This window comes from Arachis stenosperma, chromosome 2 (genome assembly GCF_014773155.1).
Source record: "Arachis stenosperma cultivar V10309 chromosome 2, arast.V10309.gnm1.PFL2, whole genome shotgun sequence".
Lineage (NCBI taxonomy): Eukaryota > Viridiplantae > Streptophyta > Magnoliopsida > Fabales > Fabaceae > Arachis > Arachis stenosperma.
The window spans coordinates 29261557-29288891 of NC_080378.1; the positions used below are offsets into that span (position 1 = coordinate 29261557).

The 27335-nt window shown below is 30.0% G+C and overlaps 1 protein-coding gene and 2 pseudogenes across 1 annotated transcript; all 3 read right to left on the bottom strand.

Annotated features, from left to right (window-relative positions):
* Positions 1-3255: 3255 nt before the first annotated feature.
* LOC130962749 (glucose-1-phosphate adenylyltransferase large subunit 1, chloroplastic-like) lies at positions 3256-9856 on the bottom strand (annotated as a pseudogene).
* Positions 9857-10168: 312 nt separating this feature from the next.
* On the bottom strand, positions 10169-23980 carry LOC130962750 (GDSL esterase/lipase At4g28780-like). The gene is made up of 7 exons (XM_057888920.1): positions 23883-23980; positions 23388-23647; positions 20583-20768; positions 14658-14785; positions 14076-14318; positions 11132-11384; positions 10169-10404 (listed from the first exon to the last, which is right to left on the bottom strand). The coding sequence occupies exons 1-7, from the start codon at positions 23978-23980 to the stop codon at positions 10169-10171; spliced, it is 1404 nt and encodes a 467-aa protein (XP_057744903.1).
* LOC130964701 (small nucleolar RNA U3) lies at positions 19917-20109 on the bottom strand (annotated as a pseudogene).
* Positions 23981-27335: the final 3355 nt, after the last annotated feature.

Here is a 27335-nt window from a genome sequence, read left to right on the forward strand (position 1 = left end):
AACTCATCATCATTGACTCTCAAGGTTAATTCCCCTTTTTGGACGTCAATGAGGGTCCGTCCAGTTGCTAGGAAAGGTCTTCCTAGAATGAGAGTTGCACCCTTGTGCTCCTCTATTTCCAGCACTACAAAGTCAGTGGGAAAGGCAAATGGCCCAACCTTGACAATCATGTCCTCAATTATGCCTGATGGGTATTTAATGGAGCCATCAGCAAGTTGGAGACATATCCTGGTTGGTTTGACTTCTTCAGTCAAGCCAAGCTTTCTGATAGTGGATGCAGGTATTAGGTTGATACTTGCCCCAAGATCACATAGAGCTTTCTTGGTACAAGTACCCTCTAATGTGCATGGTATCATAAAGCTTCCAGGATCTTGAAGCTTTTCTGGTAAGCTTTTCAGAATGACTGCACTACATTCTTCAGTGAGAAATACTTTTTCAGTTTCTCTCCAATCCTTCTTATGACTTAAGATCTCTTTCATGAACTTACCATAAGAAGGTATTTGCTCAAGTGCCTCTGCAAACGGAATCTTGATTTCAAGAGTCCTTAGGTAGTCTGCAAAGCGGGCAAATTGCTTATCCTGCTCTGCTTGGCAGAGTTTCTGAGGATAAGGCATCTTGGCTTTATATTCTTCAACCTTAGTTGCTGCAGGTTTATTCCTTACAGAAGTGGTTGGAGAAGCCTTTTTAGAGGGGTTACTATCAGCACTCTCAGGTGTCTGATTCCCCATTGGCATTTGAACGCCAGGATTGGGTGGAAAATGGGCGTTTAACGCCAACTTTTCCCCCTTTTCTGGCGTTTGAACGCCAGAACTGGGTAGGGAATGGGCGTTTAACGCCAGCTTTCCCCCTTTTTCTGGCGTTTGAACGCCAAGAGTATTCCTCCCTGGGCTCTTACTGTCCTCAGAGGAATTTTGGATAGTGATTTGGCTATCCTCTGTCAATTGTTCCTTTATTGGCTTTTTGCTACTTTGAGCAGTGTTATTCAATGTCTTCCCACTTTTCAGTTGAACCGCTTGGCATTCTTCTGTTATCTGTTTAGATAGCTGCTGTTTTGCCTGATTCAACTGTGATTCTATGTTCTTGTTAGCAATTTTAGTTTCTTGGAGCATCTCTTTAAATTCTGCTAACTGTTTTATCATCAGGTGTAATTGCTGATTAAGCTCAATCATCTGTTCTTGAGGACTAGGATCAGTGGCTACTGCCATAACTTCTTCTTTTGTAGAGAACTCATTGCTAGAGTACAAATGTTGATTTCTAGCAACAGTATCTATAAGCTCTTGAGCTTCTTCAATCGTTTTTCTCATATGTATAGATCCATCAGCTGAGTGGTCTAGAGACATCTGAGCTTTTTCTGTAAGCCCATAGTAGAAGATGTCTAACTGTACCCACTCTGAAAACATTTCAGAGGGGCATTTTCTTAGCATACCTCTATACCTCTCCCAGGCATTATAAAGGGATTCATTATCCTCTTGTTTAAAGCCTTGGATGTCCAGCCTTAGCTGTGTCATCCTTTTTGGAGGGTAAAATTGATTCAGGAATTTGTCTGATAACTGTTTCCATGTCTTTATGCTTGCTGTAGGTTGGTTATTCAACCACCTCTTAGCTTGATCTTTTACAGCAAATGGAAACAGTAATAGTCTGTACACATCCTGATCCACCTCTTTATCACGTACTGTGTCAGCAATTTGTAAGAATTGTGCCAGAAACTCAGTAGGTTCTTCCTGTGGAAGACCGGAATACTGGCAATTTTGCTGCACTATGATAATGAGTTGAGGATTTAGCTCAAAGCTGCTTGCTTTAATGGGAGGTATACAGATGCTACTCCCATATGCAGCTGTAATGGGGTTAGCATATGACCCCAGAGTCTTTCTGGACTGCTCAATTCCACTTAGGTCCATGATGGAGAAAGGAAAATGATATGGATTGCAAGTAGATTATTTATTTATTTATTTATTTTTTTAAAAAGTGACCGAAAAAAAATATAAAATAAAATAAATAGAGAATAAAATAAAATTTCGAAAATTAACAGAAAATAAGATCAAAGCAAATTGAAAACTGAATCAATTAGTTAATTAAAAAGATTTTGAAATCAGCAATTGAAAAGATATGATTGAAAATTATTTTGAAAAAGATTTGATTTTTTTGAAATGAGGAAAGAGAAAAACAACAAAATGACACCAAACTTAAGATTTTTAGAAAACCAAACATAAATTTTCGAAAATTTTAAAGGAAAAACACAAGGAGGACACCAAACTTAGAATTTTTAAAGAACAAGAAAGGACTAAGAACATGCAAATTCGAAAAATTAAAAGAAAACAAAGGCATGCAATTGACACCAAATTTAAAATATGAAACTAGACTCAAATAAAAGACTCTAAACCAACAAAAATAAAATAGTCCTAATCTAAGCAACAAGATAAGCCGTCAGTTGTCCAAACTCGAACAATCCCCGGCAACGGCGCCAAAAACTTGGTGCACAAAATTGCAATCACACTTTTGCAATCCCGCACAACTAACCAGCAAGTGCAATGGGTCGTCTAAGTAATACCTTACGTGAGTAAGGGTCGATCCCACGAAGATTGTCGGCTTGAAGCAAGCTATGGTTATCTTGTAACTCTTAGTCAGGATATCAATAATTATCAGGGTTGATTGTAAAAAGCAAAAGAACATGAAATAAGTACTTGTTTTGCAGTAATGAGGAACAGGTTGAGGTTTTGGAGATGCTCTGTCTTCTGAACCTCTGCTTTCCTACTGTCTTCTTCTTCAAACATGCAAGGCTCCTTCCATGGCAAGCTGTATGTAGGGTTTCACCGTTGTCAATGGCTACCTCCCATCCTTTCAGTGAAAATGTTCAACGCGCTATGTCACAGCACGGCTAATCATCTGTCGGTTCTCAATCGGGTTGGAATAGAATCTATTGATTCTTTTGCGTCTGTCACTAACGCCCAGCCCTCAGGAGTTTGAAGCTCGTCACAGTCATTCAATCCTTGAATCCTACTCAGAATACCACAGACAAGGTTTAGACCTTCCGGATTCTCTTGAATGCCGCCATCAATTCTAGCTTATACCACGAAGATTCCGATTAAAGAATCCAAGAGATATCTACTCAATCTAAGGTAGAACGGAGGTGGTTGTCAGGCACACGTTCATAGTTGAGAATGATGATGAGTGTCACGGATCATCACATTCATCAGGTTTAAGAACAAGTGATATCTTAGAATGGAAGCAAGCATGATTGAATGAAAAACAGTAGTAATTGCATTAATCCATCAAGATACAACAGAGCTCCTCACTCCCAACCATGGGGTTTAGAGACTCATGCTGTAGAAGATACAATGAGAAACGTGTAAAGTGTCATGAGGTCCAGATACAATGTTAAAAGGTCCTATTAATAGTGAACTAGTAACCTAGGGTTTACAGAAATGAGTAATTGACAGAAAAATCCACTTCCGGACCCACTTGGTGTGTGCTTGGGCTGAGCATTGAAGCATTTTCGTGTAGAGACTCTTTTTGGAGTTAAACGCCAGCTTTTGTGCCAGTTTGGGCGTTTAGCTCCAATTTTTATGCCAGTTCCAGCGTTAAACGCCGGGAATTCTTGAGCTGATTTGGAACACCAGTTTGGGCCATCAAATCTTGAGCAAAGTATGGACTATCATATATTGCTGGAAAGCCCAGGATGTCTACTTTCTAACGCCGTTGAGAACGCGCCAATTGGGCTTCTGTAGCTCCAGAAAATCCACTTCGAGTGCAGGGAGGTCAGAATCCAACAGCATATGCAGTCCTTTTAGCCTCTGAATCAGATTTTTGCTCAGATCCCTCAATTTCAGCCAGAAAATACCTGAAATCACAAAAAAATACATAAACTCATAGTAAAGCCCAGAAAAGTGAATTTTAACTAAAAACTAATAAAAATGTAATAAAAACTAACTAAAACATACCAAAAATATACTAAAAACAATGCCAAAAAGCGTACAAATTATCCGCTCATCAAAAACCACCGCAAAATGTTAAACGATAACTCACCCAACGGTACATTATTGGCGGTTCTAGAAACACTGCCGCTAAATGCAAGGCTGATTACAGACCCAACCCCTAACTGTCGCTATCTGCTATAATTGTTGTAGTAACTTTATTTGTTTTGAAATTTCTTACATTTTTCAACACTTGACAAGGGATTCAGAAATGTTTTGATGAGCATATAAAACAAAATTTTAATTGATTTTTTAAAAATAATTTGATGCTTAGACATTATACCTTTAAATTTATCATATTTGGATATTATTTGGATATTATAATATAAAAAAATTATTTATTTATTATATTAAAATATTTTTGAAGTATAGAAAAAAAATTTAAAATCGGTAAAACTATAGCTTCTAAAAAATATTAATTCTTTTATATTTTATTTTTATTTAAACAAAATCTCAAATATACTAAAATAGTAAAATTCTAAAAAATATTTTTTTATTAAAAAGGATTTTTTTTTTTTTTACAACTTAATGTCATTTCAACATGCATAAGATCCAAAGATCACATTTGATCTTGTCGTGGAGGGAAAAAAATTCATCTTTTAACCTTAAATAATTTTTTGTATACATGTGAACTTTTTTTGTTTTTAATAGTATCTCACTATCCCCTGATCTATTAGATTAAATGATTAATGATTAAATAGTATCCCGCTATCCCCTAATCTATTAGATTAAATGATTAATGATTAATTTATTGTGAATTTAAATTTTATTTAAAAATTTATCATTTACTAATAAATTATTATATGTATAAGGTAAAATTCAAATTTCTGATACAACCACACTTAGGTTGCGTTTGGTTCATAAATGGACTGAGACATAGACACAAATACATAGATATTGAAGACATAGACACAATAAAACACAAAAATTTTAAGTTGTTTGGTAATTAAATACAGAGACACAATAATGAATTACAATCATATAAAAATTTTAATATTACCCTTATCACAAGTACCACCACCCTATTTTTTTTCTACTACTATCTAAACCACCACCACCACCACTTCTCTGTTACCATTAATAACTCTTAATGAAAAAACTTTAATCAAAATAGAACGACACAGATATAATAAATATCAATCAAGATTCAATTACATAAAAATTAAATATATAATTTTTTTGTAAGAAAACAGAAAACTAAGAGAAGAGATGAAGTTGAAAACAGGGGTAGAAGTAGAAAGGCAGATTTGACAGAGTGCAAAGGTTGAGGCATTTTTGACAGAGGCAATGCATTGATTCTAGCTGAAGTGGCACTACAAGAATTTTGTTTATTTGTGGCAGTTTTTTTTCTTATTTGTGGAGGTTTATAACCCCCACCAAATGGTTTGTGGAGGTTTCTAAAACCCCCAAAATTTGAGGTGCCACGAGGTCTTTTGTGGGGGGTTTTTAAAAACCTCCACAATCTATTCAGTGGAGGTTTTGTATGTGTTTAGTGGGGGTTTTATATTAGCTTTTTGTGACAGTTTTAAATTATTTTTGTGGCAATTTAAAACCCCCACAAATTAATTTTTAATTTAAAAAAAATTATGTATTTTGTGAGATTTTCAAACCTCCACAAACCTTGTAATTATTTATTTATTTTTAATTTTAAATTATTCATTAATCTCATCTCATTTACATATTCTCAAATTAAAAAAAAAAAAAAGCAACAGCAAACTTGAAGTCCTAACACTGGCTATTGTCAATTAGTTTTCACTAATCATTTCTTCTATGAAACATGCTCTCCATTGTCCAGAAATTAGAAATAACTCTAATTGCAAGCATAGTAGAAAGAAAAAGCATACACCAGCTAACAGCTTCAGCGACTTATCTTGAAGCATTTCCTATTGTATGAAAAATAAACTACATGCCAATATATATTCCTTATTCCATAATCCCTTAAACATGTAAGAACTGTCATAGAACAACCATTGCATTTAGAATAATAAAAACAACAAAAATGCACACCTCATCCTTATGTCCCTTGTCATTAATCTGAGATCCCGTATCAAAACTCTTCCCCTCATTGCAAGTAGATTCTTCTCACTCTTCAAAAAATTAAGAAAGAGCAGAGTACACATTGAAATAAGAGGCTATATGTTTATAATGGTAAATATCAATGCAACAAAATAGAAAAAATAAAAGCTATAATAGTATCATTAAAAACCAGAAACAAAAGAATTAATTACCTTCAGAGAGAAACAAAGTAGACAGTCAATTTCGAGAGACCACGACATCCTGGTTTACACTTTACACACAACAAAATTAGAACCTTGATCAAAAGCAAAATTAAGTGTTAATGCTTACTTTGGTCCAAAGGTTGCTTATTTTGACCATTGAACCTTTTTCTTTCCCATTGAAAATTCAAGTGCGTAGTTAATAATATACATATAGTCCAAAAGGATTTATATTATATTATATTATATTAATTAACTAATATTTTTTATTTTGTTCTGTTCAATAACTTCTAGAAACACTTTCACACACAGCAGTAGTCTTTGGTCCAACATAGAATTGCATGATTTTGAGTGGGATTTTGGACTAAAAATATTAATGCTGACCTCATTTTTTCATTTTCCATCAATCTGTCAACCAGGTGAGACCCAATAAATCTAGCTCCTCCAGTAACCAATATTCTCATGTTGAACTGTAATCAAGAAGGAATAATAAATTAATAATAGGTAAAAGTAAAAACACGGCATAGAGGTAAAAAGATGTTTCTGTGAAATTAGTGATTCAAGTAAAGCTTATAGCCAAACACCTAATACAAATTGGATCAAAAATCCATAATTGACCTCTCATATACATAATCCAGAAGCATAGATACAACAAAGGATATAAAAACAGAAAGGAAAAAAAACACTGAACAGTTAGTATACAGTGTATACTGATCTGTCTACAGTATCAATGTTCATAGGGTGAACATAGGCTTTTTGCTAGATCCAAAGGCAGGATTCCATTTCTTTCATAAATATTTCATGGTTATATATATATATATATGTGGATTGTATGGGTGGATTGAAATCTAGTGCACTAAAAATGAAAGATAAATATCACACCACTTGTAATATCATATGTGAATTATTCCTTTACCTTCATGTAAAATTCTCTAGCTGAGACAGGGATGACCTCTGATCCAAAGTCATTTGCAGTTGGAAACCGCCATCTATATTTAATAAATTTGTAGCAGTTAGCGAAACAAGATTTGCAATAGGATGAGTCAGTTCATTTTCAGTTAATATTATTTTATTTGAATGCTCTCTGCAAAGCCCCACATGTTGCTATAGTTCAGTACCATAATAGATTTAGAAGTATCTCCTTCTTGAATACATACACACCCATAGAAGCAATGTATGGTTTCTTTACAGCATCTTCCTTTGAAAGCCCAAGAACTGTTGTATCTACTTGCTATATTTTGAAGTAGTATTAGTTGTAAACCTTATTCTTGAAACTCCTAATATGTAAGAAGCAGCACAAACATGAGTTATTACCATTATTTTTAGGTCTTCTCCTTTGGGCTTTTCACTGAATGAGAGAATCCTTCCTTTATCATCTATCTTCAATAGACCAAAATCAGAGGGACCAAAATCAGAGGCACGACTGTCACATATGAAGAGAGTTTTAAACAATAATATGTGACAAACATTATTGAATCATTTATTCATTTGGACTGATAAAAGAGCTAGTTTCTCATTCAGAGAAAGATGACAGAGTATTTCAAGATATACATCATGTGATTATGTATACTAGAAACAGATTCGAAAACCATTAACCCAACCTACCTGTCATCCATGGGGAGACAAGAAAGAGTAATATCTGCACCACTCTCACAATGATTCTGGATATGAAGATGAGTCAGAACATGTCAAATTTGAATGCATCAACAGTATTGAAGGAGGAAAGGAAGAACTATTGATTGGACGAAACGGTGCCTTACTTGAACAAAGTCCACATAGTCCATTTGGTAGAGATGATCCCCAGAAAGAATCAGAACATCCTCAATATCCTTGCTTCTAGGATCCTACAGCATCATAGTTAAACAACATAACTTGGATTAAAAAGTTCAAGTGTAGATTATGTAACTACTCTAATTTCTATAGAATTATTATACCTCAAAGAGCCAGTGGAACTGCCTCACGGCATCAGCAGTACCCTGAAACCATTTTTTACCTGCCTCCCTGGAGTTTGAGTGGCAGCAAGAACCTGAAATAATAAATACAAGCATTCTTAGTCTTGAGTAATTACAAGTATAGTTCTTCAACACAGAATCCATCAAGTATACCTCAACATAGCCATCTCCAAAGGTGACACCAGTGCCAGAGTTGTACGCACGTGCAATATACCTGTTGAGTGAAGCTGAGTTGAACTGAGTGAGAATGTAGACCTTGTTAACTAAATCTATATCAAATCCTCTACCTTAACCTAAAAAATTTACAATCTATGTCAAATCCTCTGCCTTGACCTGAAAAATTTACAGAAGAGAAGAGTACATTAAAACATAAGAAGCAGAATTTGTGTATAATTTTGCCAAAATTATATCATTAAATTATCACAAAATCTAATATCTTTGAAAAAAATTGAAGAATTGAAGAAAGCAAAGAACGAGAAAAAATTAGGAACAAATCCTCATTATAATGACTCCACATGACATGAAATCAGTTCTACGATATCTGATAGTTTTGAACGTAGCTTCAATCGAAGCTTACAGAGACTCGCTAGCTCGCCTTCTTGATCTCCTCAGTTAGCACCACCGAATCCGCGCCGAAATCGCACTCTGAGTGCTTCAAGCAGCCGGAGGAACAGCAGAACCAGCGGCACAACCCGTGGTGGAAGACGACAGAGAAGCAAAAGATTTAAAGCATTACCTCAACAATATGAATCAAATCGTCACTCTGAGAGGTCAACGAAAATTCAGAGGCTCCACGATCTCCATTCATAACTCCACCGGCAACGCTTGACGGAGGAGACGGCGGCGGCAATGAATCGTCCCTCTCCCTCTCTCTTTCTCGCTCGAAATCCTCTTCTAACTGTTATTTTGTTTTCAATTTTTGTTATGGGCTAATATTATTTGGGCTAGAAATTTTTTTTAGTATTAATTGGGCTGTGGGGGTTATTATTAATAATTTAGGGAGGTTTTACAAATTGTCACTATTAAAATATATTATGGAGGTTTATAATAACTCCCACTAAAAAACTTCCACAAACAAATAAGAATTTTGTAGTGTGGGTGCACTGGCGGTTTTGCAATTTCAAGTAGTAGCAGTGGTGGTTCTGGCAAAGCTAGTGACAATGGTAGTTCAGGCAAAGGCAAAGAGAAGAGTTCTGTGATTCTGAGAGAGGCAGTGGTAACAGATCTCGAAAAGGCACGAACAGTTCGATCTGCTAAACTGGGAGAGGAAGCAGTGGCAAATCTGACAAAGACAGTGGTAGCGACGGCTTTGCGATTTTGAGAAAGGCAACGGTGGTGGTTCCAGTAGAGAAGGCAGCAACAATTTTGCAGGAGGAGCAGCAGCGGTTTTGGCAGAAGAGCGACAATGATTCTTGTAGAGGTATGGATTCAAGAAGATAAAATAGTTTGGAAGAGAAGAAAGATAAAAAAGATGACGGTGTAGAAGTGGAAAGGGATAAAGTAGGAAAGAGGGTAGATTTAGGAATTTTTTAAATTGACTAAAGATAAAATTGTCCAAACATTTTATTATGAATCTGTGTCCACCTTTAAAAATCCGTGTCTCACATTTTTGAAGAGACACAAATTATATGTCTCCAGTGTGTAAGTGTGTGTAACCGTATCCTTCATAAACTTATGTTTTATGAAACAAACGTTGTACGCGTACCATCGTGTTCATGTTTTTAATAAACATAGACAACAAACAAACACTGTCTTACTTAACCAAACTAGTGAATTAATTACTAAAACAATTGACATATGTAAATTTTAGTATTAGCTAAAAAACAATTTATGGTTTGAGTTCTAAAATATTTTTTAATAGAGTACGTAACTGACCCGTAGAGACCAAAAAAAAAGTGGCTTATAGAAAATAAAACAAAAAAACAATTGCAAAACTAAAATAAACAAAACGCACACACATTTTTAAAAGATCAAACAATCTATTTAAGACTACTGTTTTATATATATATATATATATATATAATATTGATTAATAGAAGTTGGAGTCCATGGCCAAGATGGTAGTAAGGTTCATAGGGCTCATATAATTAGTGGTTCCATTGAAGATGTAATTCGCGAGAATCTCCCAAGCATGTTGAGATGGGTGAAAAGAATCCCAAAATACATAAAGATCACGGTTTGAGCATAGGCTTGAGAAGGAGGTGCATCCTTCTATTCCATTGAAACGACCTTGCCCACAACATGCAATCTTTGATGAAACAAAACCTGCTTCATCACAAACATTTGAAAGATTAGCATAATAAGGAAAAGAAGATATTTATAGAAGTATTTAAGTAAATTGAAAAAAAAATTAAAACTTTAAAAAATATTCCAGTATTTTTAAGAAAATGGATATTGTGACTCTTATTTTAATAATGTCGTTGTTTTTTTTCTACAAATTCATGCATACATATACAAAGTAAAAAATCTTATGCAGAGTAGCGTTATAAAAAATGGGAATGAGATAATCATTTTTTTTTCTTTTTGATTATATAAGTTAAAAAGAGTAATTTAAATTAAAATCTAAAAAAATCCATATATATATATATATATATATATATATATATATATATATATATATATATATATATATATATATATATATATTCAAAAGATACTAAGTGAATAAATTATTTTTATAATAAAGTTTAACTCCAACTAAGTTTTTTTTATGTCTCTTATCATTCTCTTCTTTTTTCTTTAACTAAATTTTTTTGTAACAATTATTCAACTATTTGATCAATTTAATTAAACTTTATTAAAATAATTTGATCATGTAATATCTCAGTATATTTTCAAGCCCAAACAAACACATGTTTAGTAACTTCTGATTTGAGACACTTTCATTTAACTTGTGATTAAGAAATAATTGGAAGGTAAATATTTCAACTTTTTTCCTTATTTATTTATTTAAAAAAAAGCGAAAGTTGGGAAGCAAAAATAAGAGAGAGACCAAATCTTTGAGGGTGATTGATGAATTCCATGTTAATTCGGAAGGCATTGACAACAATAAAAACCGGTGAGGTTAGTTGGTTGTTGAGTTCTGTGGTCATTTTAATTAGAAGCTGGTTGAAAATTTGTGAAGCTTCTTGAATCTGTGACACACAATCTCCATTTATGCTTCTCTCTGCAAGCTGTGAAGGAATGCAGCCCAATGGGCCAGTTCCTGTCACAAGCACTTTTCTTCCTCCCAACTCATATAACCTCTGCACAATCACCAAGAAACCAAAAATTTAAAAATTGAATCATGTTTCAATTCTTTTTCATCTTTCAATTCTACTGAGACCATAGTTATAAGTATTGGATAGATTTATCGGTTCAATCCAAAAATTAGTGAAATGTTATTGGTTTGGTCTAGTTTTAGAATGGTTTAAAGATAAAAATTGGTAAAAATTGGTCAAAACCAGTAAAAATAGATAGAAATCGGTCCAATCAAACTAAAAAAAATTTAAAATTAATGAAAATATGATCTAAATCTAAATCTTTTTTGTATCGTATACTTTTCTTACCACTAAACTATATTGTTACTTATTATTTGATATGTTAATTATTATTTATAGAGTAAAAATATATAATATTTTTTTAATATTATTTTAATTTTATATTCACTTATATTTAAATTAATCATATTTTTATTATTCATAATTATTAATATAAATGTTATTAAATATATATAAATAAAAATATTAAATATTTTATTAATTACAATAATTATTTTTTTATGATTATATGATATTTATTAATATTATTTTTCAATAAATACATATAGTATATAACAATATAATAAATATAAATTAATTAATTAGTTATTAAAATAAAAAATAATTACTTTAATGTAAAAATAAAATTAAAAAATTATTATAAAAAATACTAAAATTTTATATACTTATTCAATAATAACTAAATTATAATTTGTTAATTATAATTTATTAAAACTTAATTGTTTTAAAATATTAGTAAATATATGTATTTTAAATTTTAATTTTAGATTTTTGACTATTTTATATTTTTTATTTACGTGGGACTGATTCTGTCAATTCGACCATTAACTCATCAATTGAATTAATAAATCAGTGAACCAATAGTTTGATTGATTCGATTATGATTCGGTTCTGACAACTATGGCTGAGACAAATTTTTTGCATTCGTGAAAAAAGACAAATACTTTTTCCCACACATTAATTAATTATAACTATAACCATATTACATATGCTCAAAATATTAATTATTAAATTAGTTGTTAATATAAAATATAATAAAATATATGTTAAAATAAATTAAATAATATATATTTATACATAAATACATAATAATTATTTTTTATATGTATATAACACTTTTGTTATAACTAAAAAAAATAACTGATAGACTTTTTTGGTCCAAAAATGTAATAAAAAAAGTGATTTTATAATAAAAAAAATTAGTTAATATTAACTTATTAAAAGTTAGTTCCTTATTCTTATTTTTAAAATGAATAGTTACTAGTCATACAAAAAAATGAATAGTTACTAATAAAATAATACTATATGACTAACCAAATTTATTAGAGTAAATAATTAAATTTACCCCCAAAAATTTTTGAATTTTCAACTTAGATTTTCAAAAAGATTTTTTTAAAATTAAATTCGTCATTCAAAAATTTTAAGTTAGTAACATTAGTCTTTCTATCATTTTTGTTACTGACGATGTCAAAATTTATTGATATAACACGTTAAGTCACATAACACTGACCACCACACACACTTGGCAGTTCTAACAAGATAATTTATGCAATTAGTTTAAATCAATTCCAAACTTAAGGGACTTTGAGGTATTGAAATTTCTCCATTTATGTTTGATTTGATCTAATTTCATAAACTTATCATCTTAGCAATGAATTAAAACTATCAAATATGTGTTGAGACTCAGTATTGTGTTTGTTAGTTCAGAGACTGGTACTAAAATTTCTGTCTCTATCTCTAAAATTTCAGTATTTCAGTATCTCCAAAAAGTAGGGACACAGAGGACTGAAATTTTTAGAGATGAAGACTGAAACTTTAATAACATTTTATACCTAAAATATTTTCATTTCAATTAATTAATTCCAATTTTACCCTTTGTAAAAATTAAATTAGAGTTTCATTCTTGTTTCAATTCCTGTCTCCCATTTTGCACCAAATATAATACTGAGATTTATTTCAATCCCTGTCTCTTAGTATCTGTCTCTCAGTCTCAGTCTTTCCATCTCTGTCTCTCCACCAAATGCTACCTTAATGTACTATATCAGCGAATTCTAACGACATAATCAATAAAAGTGCCAAAAGAACTAATTTGATCAACTTAAAATTTTTAAAAGATAAATTTAGTTTTAAAAAAAATTCAAGAAACAATATAGAGAACAGACTATCTTTAAAAAACAAATTTAACCATTTGTTCAAATTTATTATTTTCCACCAATACTTTAAATTCTAAGTACTAATTTCTAAACTATAAATCCTAATAAAAAAATAAGATAATGAGTAGTGGCTACGTGTTAGCTAATATTCATAAAAAGAAAATATTGATCCCTTAACATTCTCTTATTAATATAGTTAACAACCTTAATTTAAGTTTTGTTCTTTTGTAAAAAAAAAGAAATATTTAACTAGTTAATTTCTTGCTTTTTCTTTTTCTGCTTATTATCAATTATATATTGACTATAAAACTATCAGTCATGTTACATAATTAAACTCAAATATAGCAACTTTTGATATTCTAATCTCAATTAAAATATAACCATTTTTGTAGTCTCTACAACCATATGGTATCACAACTAGGATTAACTGCACGTACAATTTAAAATCATGACTTTTTTCTCCTGACAACGAATATCAAGAAGCCAAGAACACAAATATAAAAGGGAGGGGTCGAAGAATTACCATAAGGATTTTTCTGTACTCAGAGATAACATAGGAGCAGAATTTGGGAATAGTGAATTGGAGAGACCTAGCAGAGTTTGGTGGATAGAAATAGTTGTTAACAAAGTCGTTGCTACCAAGTGTTATTAGTATCAATGATCCATTCACTATTCTCTCTGCCTCCTCTGCCCCTACTTCAAAACCTAACCGTTCTTGGTATTGTTGGAACAATGCAAACTGCTGGTATATTCTTAATATCCCCTCCTGCATGTGTTAAACAACACATCCACATAAATTTTGATATTAGTTAAAAGTAAAAATTCATATACAGTTATCTTCGTGTAAAGTTAATATTTAAAAATTATTAGATAATTTGATAAATTTGACTAAATCACTCTCTAATAATTTTTAACTATTAACTTTACATGAATATAGGTTCCATTTATACTTTTAAAAATTTTAGAATATTTACGACATTTTTTGAAGTTATTAGAGTCTGTGTTTATCTTTTTTCATATTTAAATTAAAATGATAAGAGAATGCTTTAATTTCCACTAACTAATAAAATAGATTAGAAAAAAGAACAATATTAATCATTCTTACAAATTGGATACCGGTGTCGTTAAGGATTCCAACTCCTGCGGAGGCAAAATTGGCACCAAGCAACAAGTTTTGTCCTCTCATTTCCGGGCTCAAGTATGGTAATGCTGCTTCGGAACCAATACGCTGGCCTACAACAATTATTTTATCAGTTATTACTTGTTACTATCATTTCCATTTGTATTTTTAATATTTTTAGAAGATAATAGATATCTTAATTGAAAATGGCTTTGGTTAGGGATATAACAAAATCAATTAATAAAAATTTTATATATCAAATAAATGAACTGATGATTTGTATTATCAGAATATATTAATATCAATTAGTATTTATTAGAATTATTTAATATATTTAAATATTTATTATAAAAAATTACGTTTTTATTATTACAGTTTTCTTAGAACCTACAAATATCATTTTATATTGTATCATTTCGACAACAAATTGAATACACACAATCCTTTTTTATACCGCTCTCTCTTACTATTTCTAATATGGTATCAGAGTCATAATAAACTCTTTGAAGAGGATAGATTATTTTTTTTCTAGTGAAATCATCACCGTATGTTTCATACTTTTCTTCTGTATTATTTTTTCCTTTTTTGTCAATGTTTCGCACTTTGTCACTTCCTTTAAACAGTGGCAATTCCGTCTGCACTTCTTTTAGATAGCGGCAGTTCTGTCTGCGCATCCTTCCGACAATTCTGTCTATACTTCCTTCAGACAGCGACAGTTCCGTCTGCACTTTCTTTAGACAGTTGCGCTTTATTCAGACAGCGGCAGTCCCATTTGCGCTTCTTTCCGGCAGTTTCGTCTGCACCCGTTCTATCAATTTATGCATTTTGTTTATTTCGTTGTTTTCAATCAGTTTCAACAACTTGAGTTTGAGGCGGATGTCAGAATATATTAGGATCAATTAGCATTCATTAGAATTATTTAGTATATCTGAATATTTATTATAGAATATTACGTTTTTATTATTATGATTCACATAGCACCTATAAATACGCTTTTATATTGTATCATTTCAAACAACTTAAATACACTCAATAATATACAATTTTTTTTTAATTTAGTCTCTTATTTCTAACGGTATTGTTTCTCCGAATTTTATCTTAGAAAGAAGATTGAATATGAATTTCTGTCTCTGATGGTGATTTATTGACTCTATGTGCCGCAAATTTAACTGTTAATCTTATAAAATGGATCTTCTTAATTTTTTTTAATTGTTTTTAAAAAGAGTGATCTCTGTTACTGTTACTATATATATTTTGAGAGAAAGTTTTTAAATGCATTTGAAATACCGATATTTTAATAATTTTAGCTGTTGATTTTAATTTATATATAATTGAAATTAACAATTAAAATTATTAAAATATCGATATATTTGGTACACTTGAAATTTTTTCAGATTTTGAGTGAAGCAAAAAAAAAATATGTAAAAAAAAAGAAAAAATAATATGAGAAAACATGTGAAATCTCTAAATTTTTTTTAATAATTTGATAAAGTATAATTTTTTATTTTATACTCTTTAAATAGTCTTTAAATAAGATACAAAAAATATAAAAATATTAAATAATAAAAATCTAAAAGATATATTTTACTAAATGATAAAAAAATGAAAAGATTCACTCTCCTAGGAAATTATACTTGACAAAACAATGTTGAGAGAAAGTTGAGAATATCTATATATGAAAGTTGAATAGTTGAGAATTTTAAAAGATAATATGGGTACTCCAATTCTTTATGGATAGTAATAAAAGACGATGAAATAATTATTGATTATGCTATGTATATATTAAAATCAGTTACCAAAGTCAATCACTATTATAAAATATATGTTAAAATATAAATATTTATTAAGAATAAATTAAATTACATATATATTTATACACAAATATATTAGTAACTTATTTTAATATACGAATAATATTTTTGAATAATCATTAGCATGCATGAGCTATATCCCTTCATTAGTAGCAAAATATGATAAAAAAAAATTAAACGTATCTAAAACACCAATATTTTAATAATTTTAATTAATATATATTATATTTATTTTTTTATAATTAAAATAAATAATTAAAATTATTAGAATACGACTTAAAATTTTTCTAATATGATATAACATGATAGTTTTGGATTTGGTGGAGAAACCAAAAGTAGTTGCAGCTTGAAAGTCCAGCCTGGAATATTCTATCTGTGGGAAGCTTTTAAAGTGTTCCATGAGTGGCCTAAAACATTTGATATTCCAATAGTTTCCTTAAAAAACAATTAGTTTATATATCAATTTTCTAAATATTAAATGTAAACTGACAATAAAGACTAAATTTAAAAGAAAAATTATAACTGGGTCATTGCTACAATTGGTAAAAATAAACCTAGAAACTGAAATAATTTTTTAAATAAATTCCCGTTTTAAATTTATTTTAATCTCAAATAAGTATTTATTTAATAAGTTTATTAGTTTTTACTAATAAATCTATTAAAATTGAAAAAATAAAAATAAAAAATAAATATTACTTATTTAAGAAATTTCAAATACATAACTTTATGTTTGTGTAATTATTTACTAAAAGATTAATATAATAAATCTCATTAGAAAATTCTAAAATTAGAATTGAACATATAAAATTATATGTTAAAACTTAGAACTCCTTAATATATTTTTCACCAAAAAATGCTCCTGAAATATAGAGCATCAAAATATACTATAAATTCTTGAAGTTAATCCGTCAACTTATTTTAAATGGATAAATTTTTATTATAAAATTAGAATCGTAAAAATGAGAGACAAGATAGGTCAATCAAAATAGTCAATCCTATTTAAGGAATGTTTTTAAGTTCTAACCGCCTATTTCCTACCTTATTTTGTGCTAAAAAATGGAAAAAAAAATAACAAAAACTTATCCAAATCTATAAATAGACCACAAATTTAATATTTTTAAACCTAAAACTACTTATTTTGTGCTTTTTTATTTTTTAATTAAAAAAATTCATTCTTTTTACTACAAAAGAATAAAAATCCTAACAAAACAAGTTTTCCCAATTGATTTGACAAATGACAAGCTTAATTCTCTATTTTTGCGAACCTGTAAATACTTGATAAATAATGAGATCAACTAGTTTAACTGTTTGGAACTCGTAGGCTTAAATGAGTCAGAATTACTCGTATCGAGGCGACCGGTTTAACGACCCCACTGAAATGATATCGTCAAGAGCATGCATGGCTATAGATACCAAACAGTTATAGTAATCAACGTACCAATAAATATAAACATTCATACACATACACATTATTTTTCTAATGTTTTTAAAATATTAAATGATTATAACTAAACTTTTATTTTATTTAAAAATTAAAAATAACAAATAAGTTTCTAACTTTTTATTTCAGAAATAAATAAATTATTAATTAATTAAAAATATAAAAATATCTTTCATCTTTTAAAAAACAAAATATCTAAATTTTTATTTAAAATATATGAAGATAAATAAATATCTAAAAGGATTTAGATGTCTAACACTTTAAGATAGTAAAAGATATTCTCATATTTTTAATTAGATAAAAATTTATTCAATTTTTCTAGAAATTAAATTAAAGGATAGTTAGCTTAAACACTTTATTTGAAAACTTTTTATATTATTTTTTTTTGGTAAAACACTAAAATAATATTTATATTGTTGACAAAAATTAAATAACTTCGAAAGACACAAATAAATATTCAAAAAATTCAAAAACATAATAAAAATAAAAATAGTATTATATTTTTTATAAGTGGCAAATAAATTGTGTTTAGCAAATGATTTATATATTTAAACTAATTTTTGTGAAAATATTTAGATAACTATTCGAAAAGAACATGAAAAAAATTAGAACAAAACCTGATTTCTATTTTTTTTTAATCAGTCATTCAAAAAAAGTATTATACATAAATTTCTCAAATTTTAAGAATAAGAACATGTTATTTTTTAAATTATTCAAAAAAAATCAAAATATAATTCTGTATTCTTTGAAAAATACATATTATTTAATATTTAATTCATTTTGTTAGACTTATATATCTGTTGTTCTTATATTTTGAATATTATTTCAGAAGTTTATTTTTTGGTGAGTTCTACCCAACCCCCTCTATTTCAACATGTAAATTACCCCTCGTGACGTGACATGCTTTAATTGGATGCTTAGTTTTAGTTTGAGTTAATTTAACTCAATAAGAGTTAATATATTAACTAAAGTAGGGTAATTTTGTAATTAAATATTTTTATAAGAGAAATAAATATATAATTTTTATAAACATTAAAAAATATAAGTTATATTTTTATCATTGTGTAGAAATTCAATTTACCCCAGTTCCATTTCTCTCTGATTCATAAACGCAGAAGTGATTTTGCATTCAAAACCACGTTTTCAAGAAGCAATAATTTTAAGCTTCTGCGTTTCACCAACGGGCTTTTAGCCATCAATACTCAATCTTTATTTATTTTTTACCAATTTTATCCTTTATGCATACTATTGTATTATTTATATTATTTTTGTTTATATGAACTATCTTTTTCTATTATTTACTATTTTTTTATTAATTATTTATTTGATATTATACACTTTTATAATTATAATTTTTTTGTATTATTTTTATTTTTTTTAATATAATATATTGATCCTATTAATAAAGTAAATTAAACAAAAAATTAATTGTAAATAATAATAATAAAAAATTATAACATACTAAAAAAGAGTACTAAGAGTACTAAAAATATAATGTATAAAAAATATCATAATTTTTTTTTGATTTATTTCAATTACTACCAAAATAAATATTTAATTTTTTTATTATTTTTAGTACTCTCTAAAATTTATATTTTGTTAGTTTTAATTAAAAGTATATTTTGCCAATTTTTATATATTATTTTTATCTTAGTGTATAAATATTAATTTTATTATAGAATTAATTAATAACATCTATTCAAATATCTAAATTAAAATAATATACAAAAATTATTTAAGTTGATGTCTATTTTAGTAATTTTGTATCTAAAAGTGATTTTGAATAGTGTAATCCAAACAACATTTATTTTACTATAATTCATTTTGATATAAATATTGCCAAACATAAATCACTTAATACAAACTTACTTTTCATCAAAATTAAGTTTGCAAAATTAATTTTATTCAAACTCCCGTTTGCAAACTGTAATCCAAACACACACAAGTATTTAGAGAAAATAACTAATTAAATGGCCAGGAAAAAAATATTTGAGTCTGTCAGAACACCGTGAGACCATCTCGACCACAAGATTGTAGCGCGAACGATCCACCGTTCAGATGGCATGCGCTTTGGAACAATTAATCACGCTCTGACCTCACGGTCATAGTTCAACCAAAGTCTTCTTAGAACTCAAGGATACAGATGTACGAGCCTATAGAACAGATCCTGTTCAAGTAAGGTCGTGTTCTGTGTTTTGTGTTCTTTGTGTTTAGTTATAAAAACTGCTTTTGTTTGGTGAACCTAACCCAGGTGAGACTAAGTTTACGTTTGCAAAATTCAGAAAATCTTAAAATTTAAGAACGTGAAATCAATTATGATGGCTTTTTATGATGATAGTGTAGAAGGGGAAGACGAAAAAGAAAATGAAAATAATGATGATGATGATGATGATGGTGATGGTGATGATGATATGGGATTTCTGGATGGCATTGAAATTAAATTTGGAGGTATTTAATTACATAATCACCTACTTTGGGCTATAATTTAATTATCAATAATTTAACCATAGTTAACATAGCAACCAATTAAAAGATGACATGTCACAGAGGGTAAATTACATATTATTATAAGAAGGGTAGGCTAGAATTTACCTTATTTTTTTATCTTGAATAAGAAGCTACTAATAAAATTAAAGTAGTGTGTGTATGTGAACTTACTAATGAGGTCAGGGAGGTTGAAGCCGTTGGAGAAGCGACCGGTGGGGTGATGAGTAGGGTAGTCGACGCCGTAAGGAAGAGTGTCGGCGCGCGCAGTAGTTGGCAAGTAATTGTTGTTTCCACTGTCAACCAGCGAGTCTCCAAACACAAAGAACGCACGTCCAGTTTCTCCTCCTTCTATGGGCACTGCCATCATCACCATTCTCATAATGATGATAATAACGTGCATTGTTGTTATGATCATGAAGCTAAGGTGTTATATTACTATATTATTCTTTTGAGATATGGTGCTCTAGTAGTGTTAGCTGTTGAAGAATAAAGGATAGTGTGTTTTCAATTTATAATGGTTGTAGTTTCTATTTTTGTTTTTCTTCTTTTTGTTTTGTATTACTAGCAGCGAAAGTGAAGAAGATCAATGCTAGTTTCTCTCTAGTTTTATTTTCGTCATGTGTGTTGTTTAATTTGGTGCGTCAGTGGTGACAATAAATTCTTGCTGCACACAATAAATTCTAGCAGCAGAAACAAGTGCGTTTTCATCAATTGTATCATTGTATATATATTTGGAGAGTTTTGGAGAGGAGGTAAAGAATTTGATATTTGATTGAATTTGATATTTGATTTGGAGGGCCTCCATAAAAAAAAAATGGAGGGTTTAATAATTGGCTAATTTTTTTGGATATGACACCTAGTTTGGTGCACCTAGTTATGGATATAAGGAGTGTTTTACACTGTTGTGACAGCAGTTAGTTGACGGAAAAAAATTGAACGGTCTAATTTTTGAGAGATGGAGGGAACACAAATCAGACCGTTCGAAATCGAACTCACCAATTTCTCACACGCTGAGTTCAATTTTTTTTTTCTCCAATAAAATTGGACCCAGCAATTTTAAGTGTGCAACACAACATTTTGTATGGGATATGAAATCGGATCCAATGATTTCTGGTGTGCGGAACGAGTTTTTTGGTGGGCTATGAAATCGGATCCACCGATTTCTCGCAAAAAATATTTTTTGGAGGGCCGTGCCGCTAATCGAACGGTCTAATTTTAGTTTTCAAAAAAAAATTTGAACCAGCAAATAAATGGTCGGACGGTTCGATTTCAGTTTTATATATACCAACCCAAATATCAAGCCATCCTGTTTATCTTCTTCTTCTCACACTCTTCTCTTCAAATCTCTGAAGCTCGTCTTTATTCTTTCTCTTTTTTCTATTATCATGGATGATAAAGTGTTGTTAAAAATATATTACCATGGTCAAATTTTATTACAAACATCTGAAGGAGTGAAATTTGTGTGTGAAAATTCATTAGATATTATAATTCCATTCACACTATCATTTGAAGAATTAAAAGATGTGATTTGTGAGAAGATGGATTCTCAAATATCTAGGAGAGTGTCGTGTATTCTGTACAGATATTCTATATCTGTATTTGGTGGGTTCGTTCAATTTCAAACGAAATACGTGACCGATGAAGCGAGCATGCAAGAAATGTTTTCAGTGTATCTAGAAAGTCGGTCTCGAATATCGTTCATCGAACTGTATGTTAAATTCGAGCAATCTGCGGCGGACCGAGATATTGAAATGGAAGATTACAACAGTGATAGTGAGGAAGAGTTTGGAAGTAATTATGAGGTGGTTGATTCGGGTGTAGACAAAGATCAAGCTGACGAAGCTATGGCGATAAATGTGGCGAATGTGGCAAATACACTAGCAAACCAGCAGCTATTTGAGGAGCTGACTTTCATACGATCGTCGGATTTGGAAGCCATGCATGCACCGGAGTTTTATCAATATGTAAATACAGGTATGTAATAATTTTAAATTATAATTTATAGGTAAAATATTTAAGGCATCGTAAATATTAAAAAATATAGCATATAATTTTAATTATTTAATTCTTAATTATCAAGTAAACATGTATGTAGAAGAGTTTAGTATTTCGCATTCTTGTGTGATTATTAACTTATTAAACATCATTTGATAATTTTATTAATTTTTGAATGATTTATTCTTGATTTATGGATCATAGATTTTATTAATGCGACACGTATTTGAGAATTTTTATCAAAATATAAATTTTTTGGCATGATTCCAGCAGAGCTTTCTGTTATGACAGATGGTAAATTCATTGTGGGAATGAAATTCAGTTATAGGGAGGCAATAATTAAGACGATGAAAGATTATACCATCAGTATAGGTGTAGATTATCGAGTGCTTGAATCTGAACCTACGACATTTTATGCTAAATGTACCTAGTACGGCGCAGGTTGTAATTGGCTGATTAGGGTGAGCAAAATATCCAGAAAATACTGCTGGGAGATAAGGAGGTACAACGGTAGTCACACCTGTACTAGGGCCACCATTTCTCAAGATCATTCGAAGTTGGATTCCAACACAATTGTAGAAGCCATAAAGTCATTAGTAGAAGTTGACCCATCTATAAAGGTGAAATCAGTGATTGCGGAAGTATAGTTGAAGTTTAACTATACCATAAGTTATCGCAAAACATGGCTGGCAAAACAAAAGGTATTGGAGTCAATTTTTGGAGGTTGGAAAGCTTCATACGAAACTTTGCCCATATGATTTGAGGCCATGTGTCACAAGGAGCCATCGGCAGTCGTTCATTTTGAAACAATGCCTGCATATCAGGGGGTTGACTTGGTTCCTAATATTCGTGTACTACACCGAATTTTATGGAGTTATTACCCTTGTATTAGAGCATTCAGACATTGCAAGCCAATAGTACAGGTAGACGAAACTCATTTGTATGAAAAATATAAAGGTTGTTTGTTGGTTGCAGTCTCACAGGATGGCAATAACAACATCGTGCCTATTGCATTTGCGATAGTTGATGGAGAGACATCTGAGGCTTGGTACTTTTTTTTTAGTAACTTGCGACAATATGTTGTGACACGTGATGGTATGGGCCTTATCTCCGATCGGCACGATTTCATTAGGTCAGCTATTGCTTGTAGTAATAGAGTTTGGTCTCCTCCCAGAGCATTCCATATGTTTTGTATCAGACACATAGAGTCTAACTTCTTGAGAAAGTTCAAGGCTCCATATCTACAGAAGCTTATCGTCAATATTGGTATCGTTGTTACTATTATAGTTATTCTTAAATCCAGTTGTTATAATGAACGTTGTTTATAGTGGGTCTTTATTTTTTTATTGACAGGATATTCGAGGATGGTTCGCGAGTATGAGATGCGTTATCAGCGTTTACACGAGTGGGGTGAGGCTTACACACCAAATACTAATATGGCTAAACAAATACAGATACTTATTTATTACAACATACTTGTCCTTCTTGCAAATCATCCAATACCCTCCTAAAGTGAGCAAGACTACGATATCTGTAAGGTCGATCAACACGCTCCTAGTTACACCACCTGACATCAGACAATTTGTTAATTAACTTTTATCAATTAAATTTAAAATACAACGTACTACAGTTTTACAAAGCTGATAGTAATTAAATTTATCTGTTTGCAATCGAAAATAGTCGAGGATTGCCAGGAATCAGCGCAAGATGTGGTAGACGGATCCAAGCCCAAGTAAGCAAAAGTGTTAGTGGACCATCAATCTCATTGCAATCGATACGAGTTGTCCTACACAACGCTCTATATAGATGTACCAGGCATGCCAATCTCCCAACTAAATTGTATGATCCTAACAAAGTTACGCAGTAACGACAGAAACTTCCATTGCACCCATACCCCAGACTTATCTCCAAAAATAACAGTCCCAAATAATAACATTATGTGGCACTTCACGTACCTCTGAATCTGAATATCGTCAGCCAACACTAAACGATCTTTCAATTCTCGAAACCACGCCAACTTGATGAAGCTTCCTCTACACTTTATCTTCTTAGGTGCAACACCAAACTAATCCAAACATTCAGCCTCTAATGCTTCATAATTACTGAGTGTCGGTCCTGGAACTGGCAAACCATTCGTTGGAAGACCAAGAATTATCGCCACATCCTCCAGCGTCATAGCAAATTCACCAACCGAAAAATGGAATATGTGAGTCTCAGGGCGCTATCTCTCGATCAGAGCATTAACCAATGTCGATTGACCTTGGACAATTCCAATCTAGGAAATATAATAAAAGCCTGTCTGTCGTAAATGTCCCTCCACAATTTAATTGTACGAATCCGACGGTATATGGTAGTCACATTACAACATCCATAAATCTTACAAAATGTACTCATAGACCACATTAAACAAATATAACCTTATTTAATTAACAAATTAAATTTAATAGAATAAAATCAAATAACCAATAAAACATGATCATATTAACATACAATAATAATAATAATAATAATAATAATAATAATAATAATAATAATAATAATAATAATAATAATAATACATTAATTAAGTAACTATTCTATTATATTCTAATATTTACACTTCCAACATAACAAACAATCTCAAGTAACTATTCTATTCTAATAACACACTAATAAATCATTAATCCTTTATTAAATATCTATATTATACTCATAATAAAAATAATTAATTCAATAATTTTTATATCTCTTCCATATTATACTATAATAATTTTATTATCGTACTCTTAATAAAAATTATTACTACAATAAATTTATTTATTCCTAATAACAACTAATACTAATTAATTTATTTATCATCACACATATAATCTTAATAAAGATTATTATTATATTCTTATAATAATTAATTTATTATCACACGTGTATAATAATCTTAAGAAGAATTATTACTACAATAAATTTATTAATAATAATTAATATTAATTATTTTATTTCTTTATCATACCTAATAACAATTATTACTACAATCTATTAATAACAAAAATTAATTTATTATCATACATTGTACCATAATCTTAATAAAAATTATTATTACATTAATCTTTAATATTATCACTATAATTATTTACTACTAATCCCTAAAACTATTTTAATTAAATTAAATATTTAAAAATTATTATTACACTTATCTTTAATATTATCGCCATAATAAATAATTAATCTCTAACATTATTACTATTATTTTAGTTAAATCAAAATATTTAAAAATTAATACTACACTAATCTCTAACATTATCACTGTAATAAACTACTAATCTCTAACATTATAGCTATTATTTTAATTAAATTAAAATATTTTAAAATAAAAACTTACATAATTAAGATGATCATTGATCAAGATAATTAGTAATGTGGAGCTCCGGACGATTGACGTCTTTTATTCTCCTTCTTCTTGACATTGTTAAAGGTTAGTGGTCCAATATTTTTTTTTTCAAAGGTCGAATTTCATTTTATCAATGGAGGAGAATGAAAGTGAAAGTGGTGGGATTGGAGAATGAAAGCAAAAGTTGGAACGAAAGTGAAAGTTGGGGAATGGGTATTCAGTTTAGAGAGTATACAAGCAGAGAGACTCGACAGCAATCAACATGCATGCTTGGCGCATGGTTGGGGGTGCAAATCAGTCCATTCGATTTGTGTACCTTTCCAGCCCCTAATCGGACCGTTTCATTACTATGCTTTAAATCGGACCATCTAATTTTTTTATTACAGTCGTCACATCTGCGTAAAGCACCCTTCACCCTGATAACTCTATTATACTCCATGTTTCTTCCAATATCAAAAATAAAAAAAAGTGTTAATAATTTAGTTAAAGAGTTTATTATTTGCAAAGGTGAAGATTTTGGAAAGTTTTAGTAGCACTCCAAAAGTCCAAATCCTTCCAAGCCTCTCATTTTCAAGTTTTTTTTTTCTTTTTTTTTTTTGTCAAATTAAAAGATTTTCATTTGATTTTAATTAAATTTACTATTTTATTTCTAACTACTTGTATTAAAAAATATTAGATCAATAGGTTATATTGTAGCAAGCATAAAATTTGTAAAAATATATAAATAGATTCTTCAAACCAATATTTATGTATTCTAAATTTGTAAAAAAGATAATAATGTTTAAAATTTTTAAGCCTATGTTTTCTTTTCCTTCTTCTCCCTTTACTTGTAACTCGCAAACTCACCCCTAAAATCTATTTATTTTGAGTTTCTATATTTTTCTAGATTTTACGGAAAAAAAATATAACAATAAAATCTTATTTTTAAAAGATAAAAAACACTAAAAAATAAAACACTAAACCGGTCTTCACGGACGCCGCCTCTTTTCGCTGCCGTCGCCACCGCTGTTCCTCGTCGGTTTCTGGTTTCTGGTTTCTTGTGGTTTTTGGTTTTTTGTGGTTTCTTCTTCTTCTTTTTCGAACTGAATTTTTGTTATGGAATATCTATAATTTAATTTTTTGTGATTTACCTTAAATTTGGAATATTGTTGTTGCTGAATTTGTTTATTATTGTTCAAAGTGAATTTGTTGATTATTCTGAGTTATGATTTTCTGAAGTGGGGGTGGTGGTGGGTTCTGGTGTTGATAATGATAGTGGGGTGGTGGTGGGTTCTGTTTTGAGTTTTGTTGTTCTGGTGGTGGTGGTGGTGGTGGTGGTGGTGGGTTCTTGTTCATCTTATACTTTTTTTTTAAATTTTTTAATTTATGTTGTTACTAATTTTGGATATGAAATTATAGTTGATGATTGCTGAATTGTTTAATTTGAAATTTTTGTTGATTTGATTTTGATTGTTGCTGTTGGTGTTGGTGTTGCTGAATTGTTGATGGTTATGGTGTAGCGATGGTGATGGTGATGATAATGCAGAGGGTTGATGATAATACAGAGGGTAGTGGTGAAGGGGAAT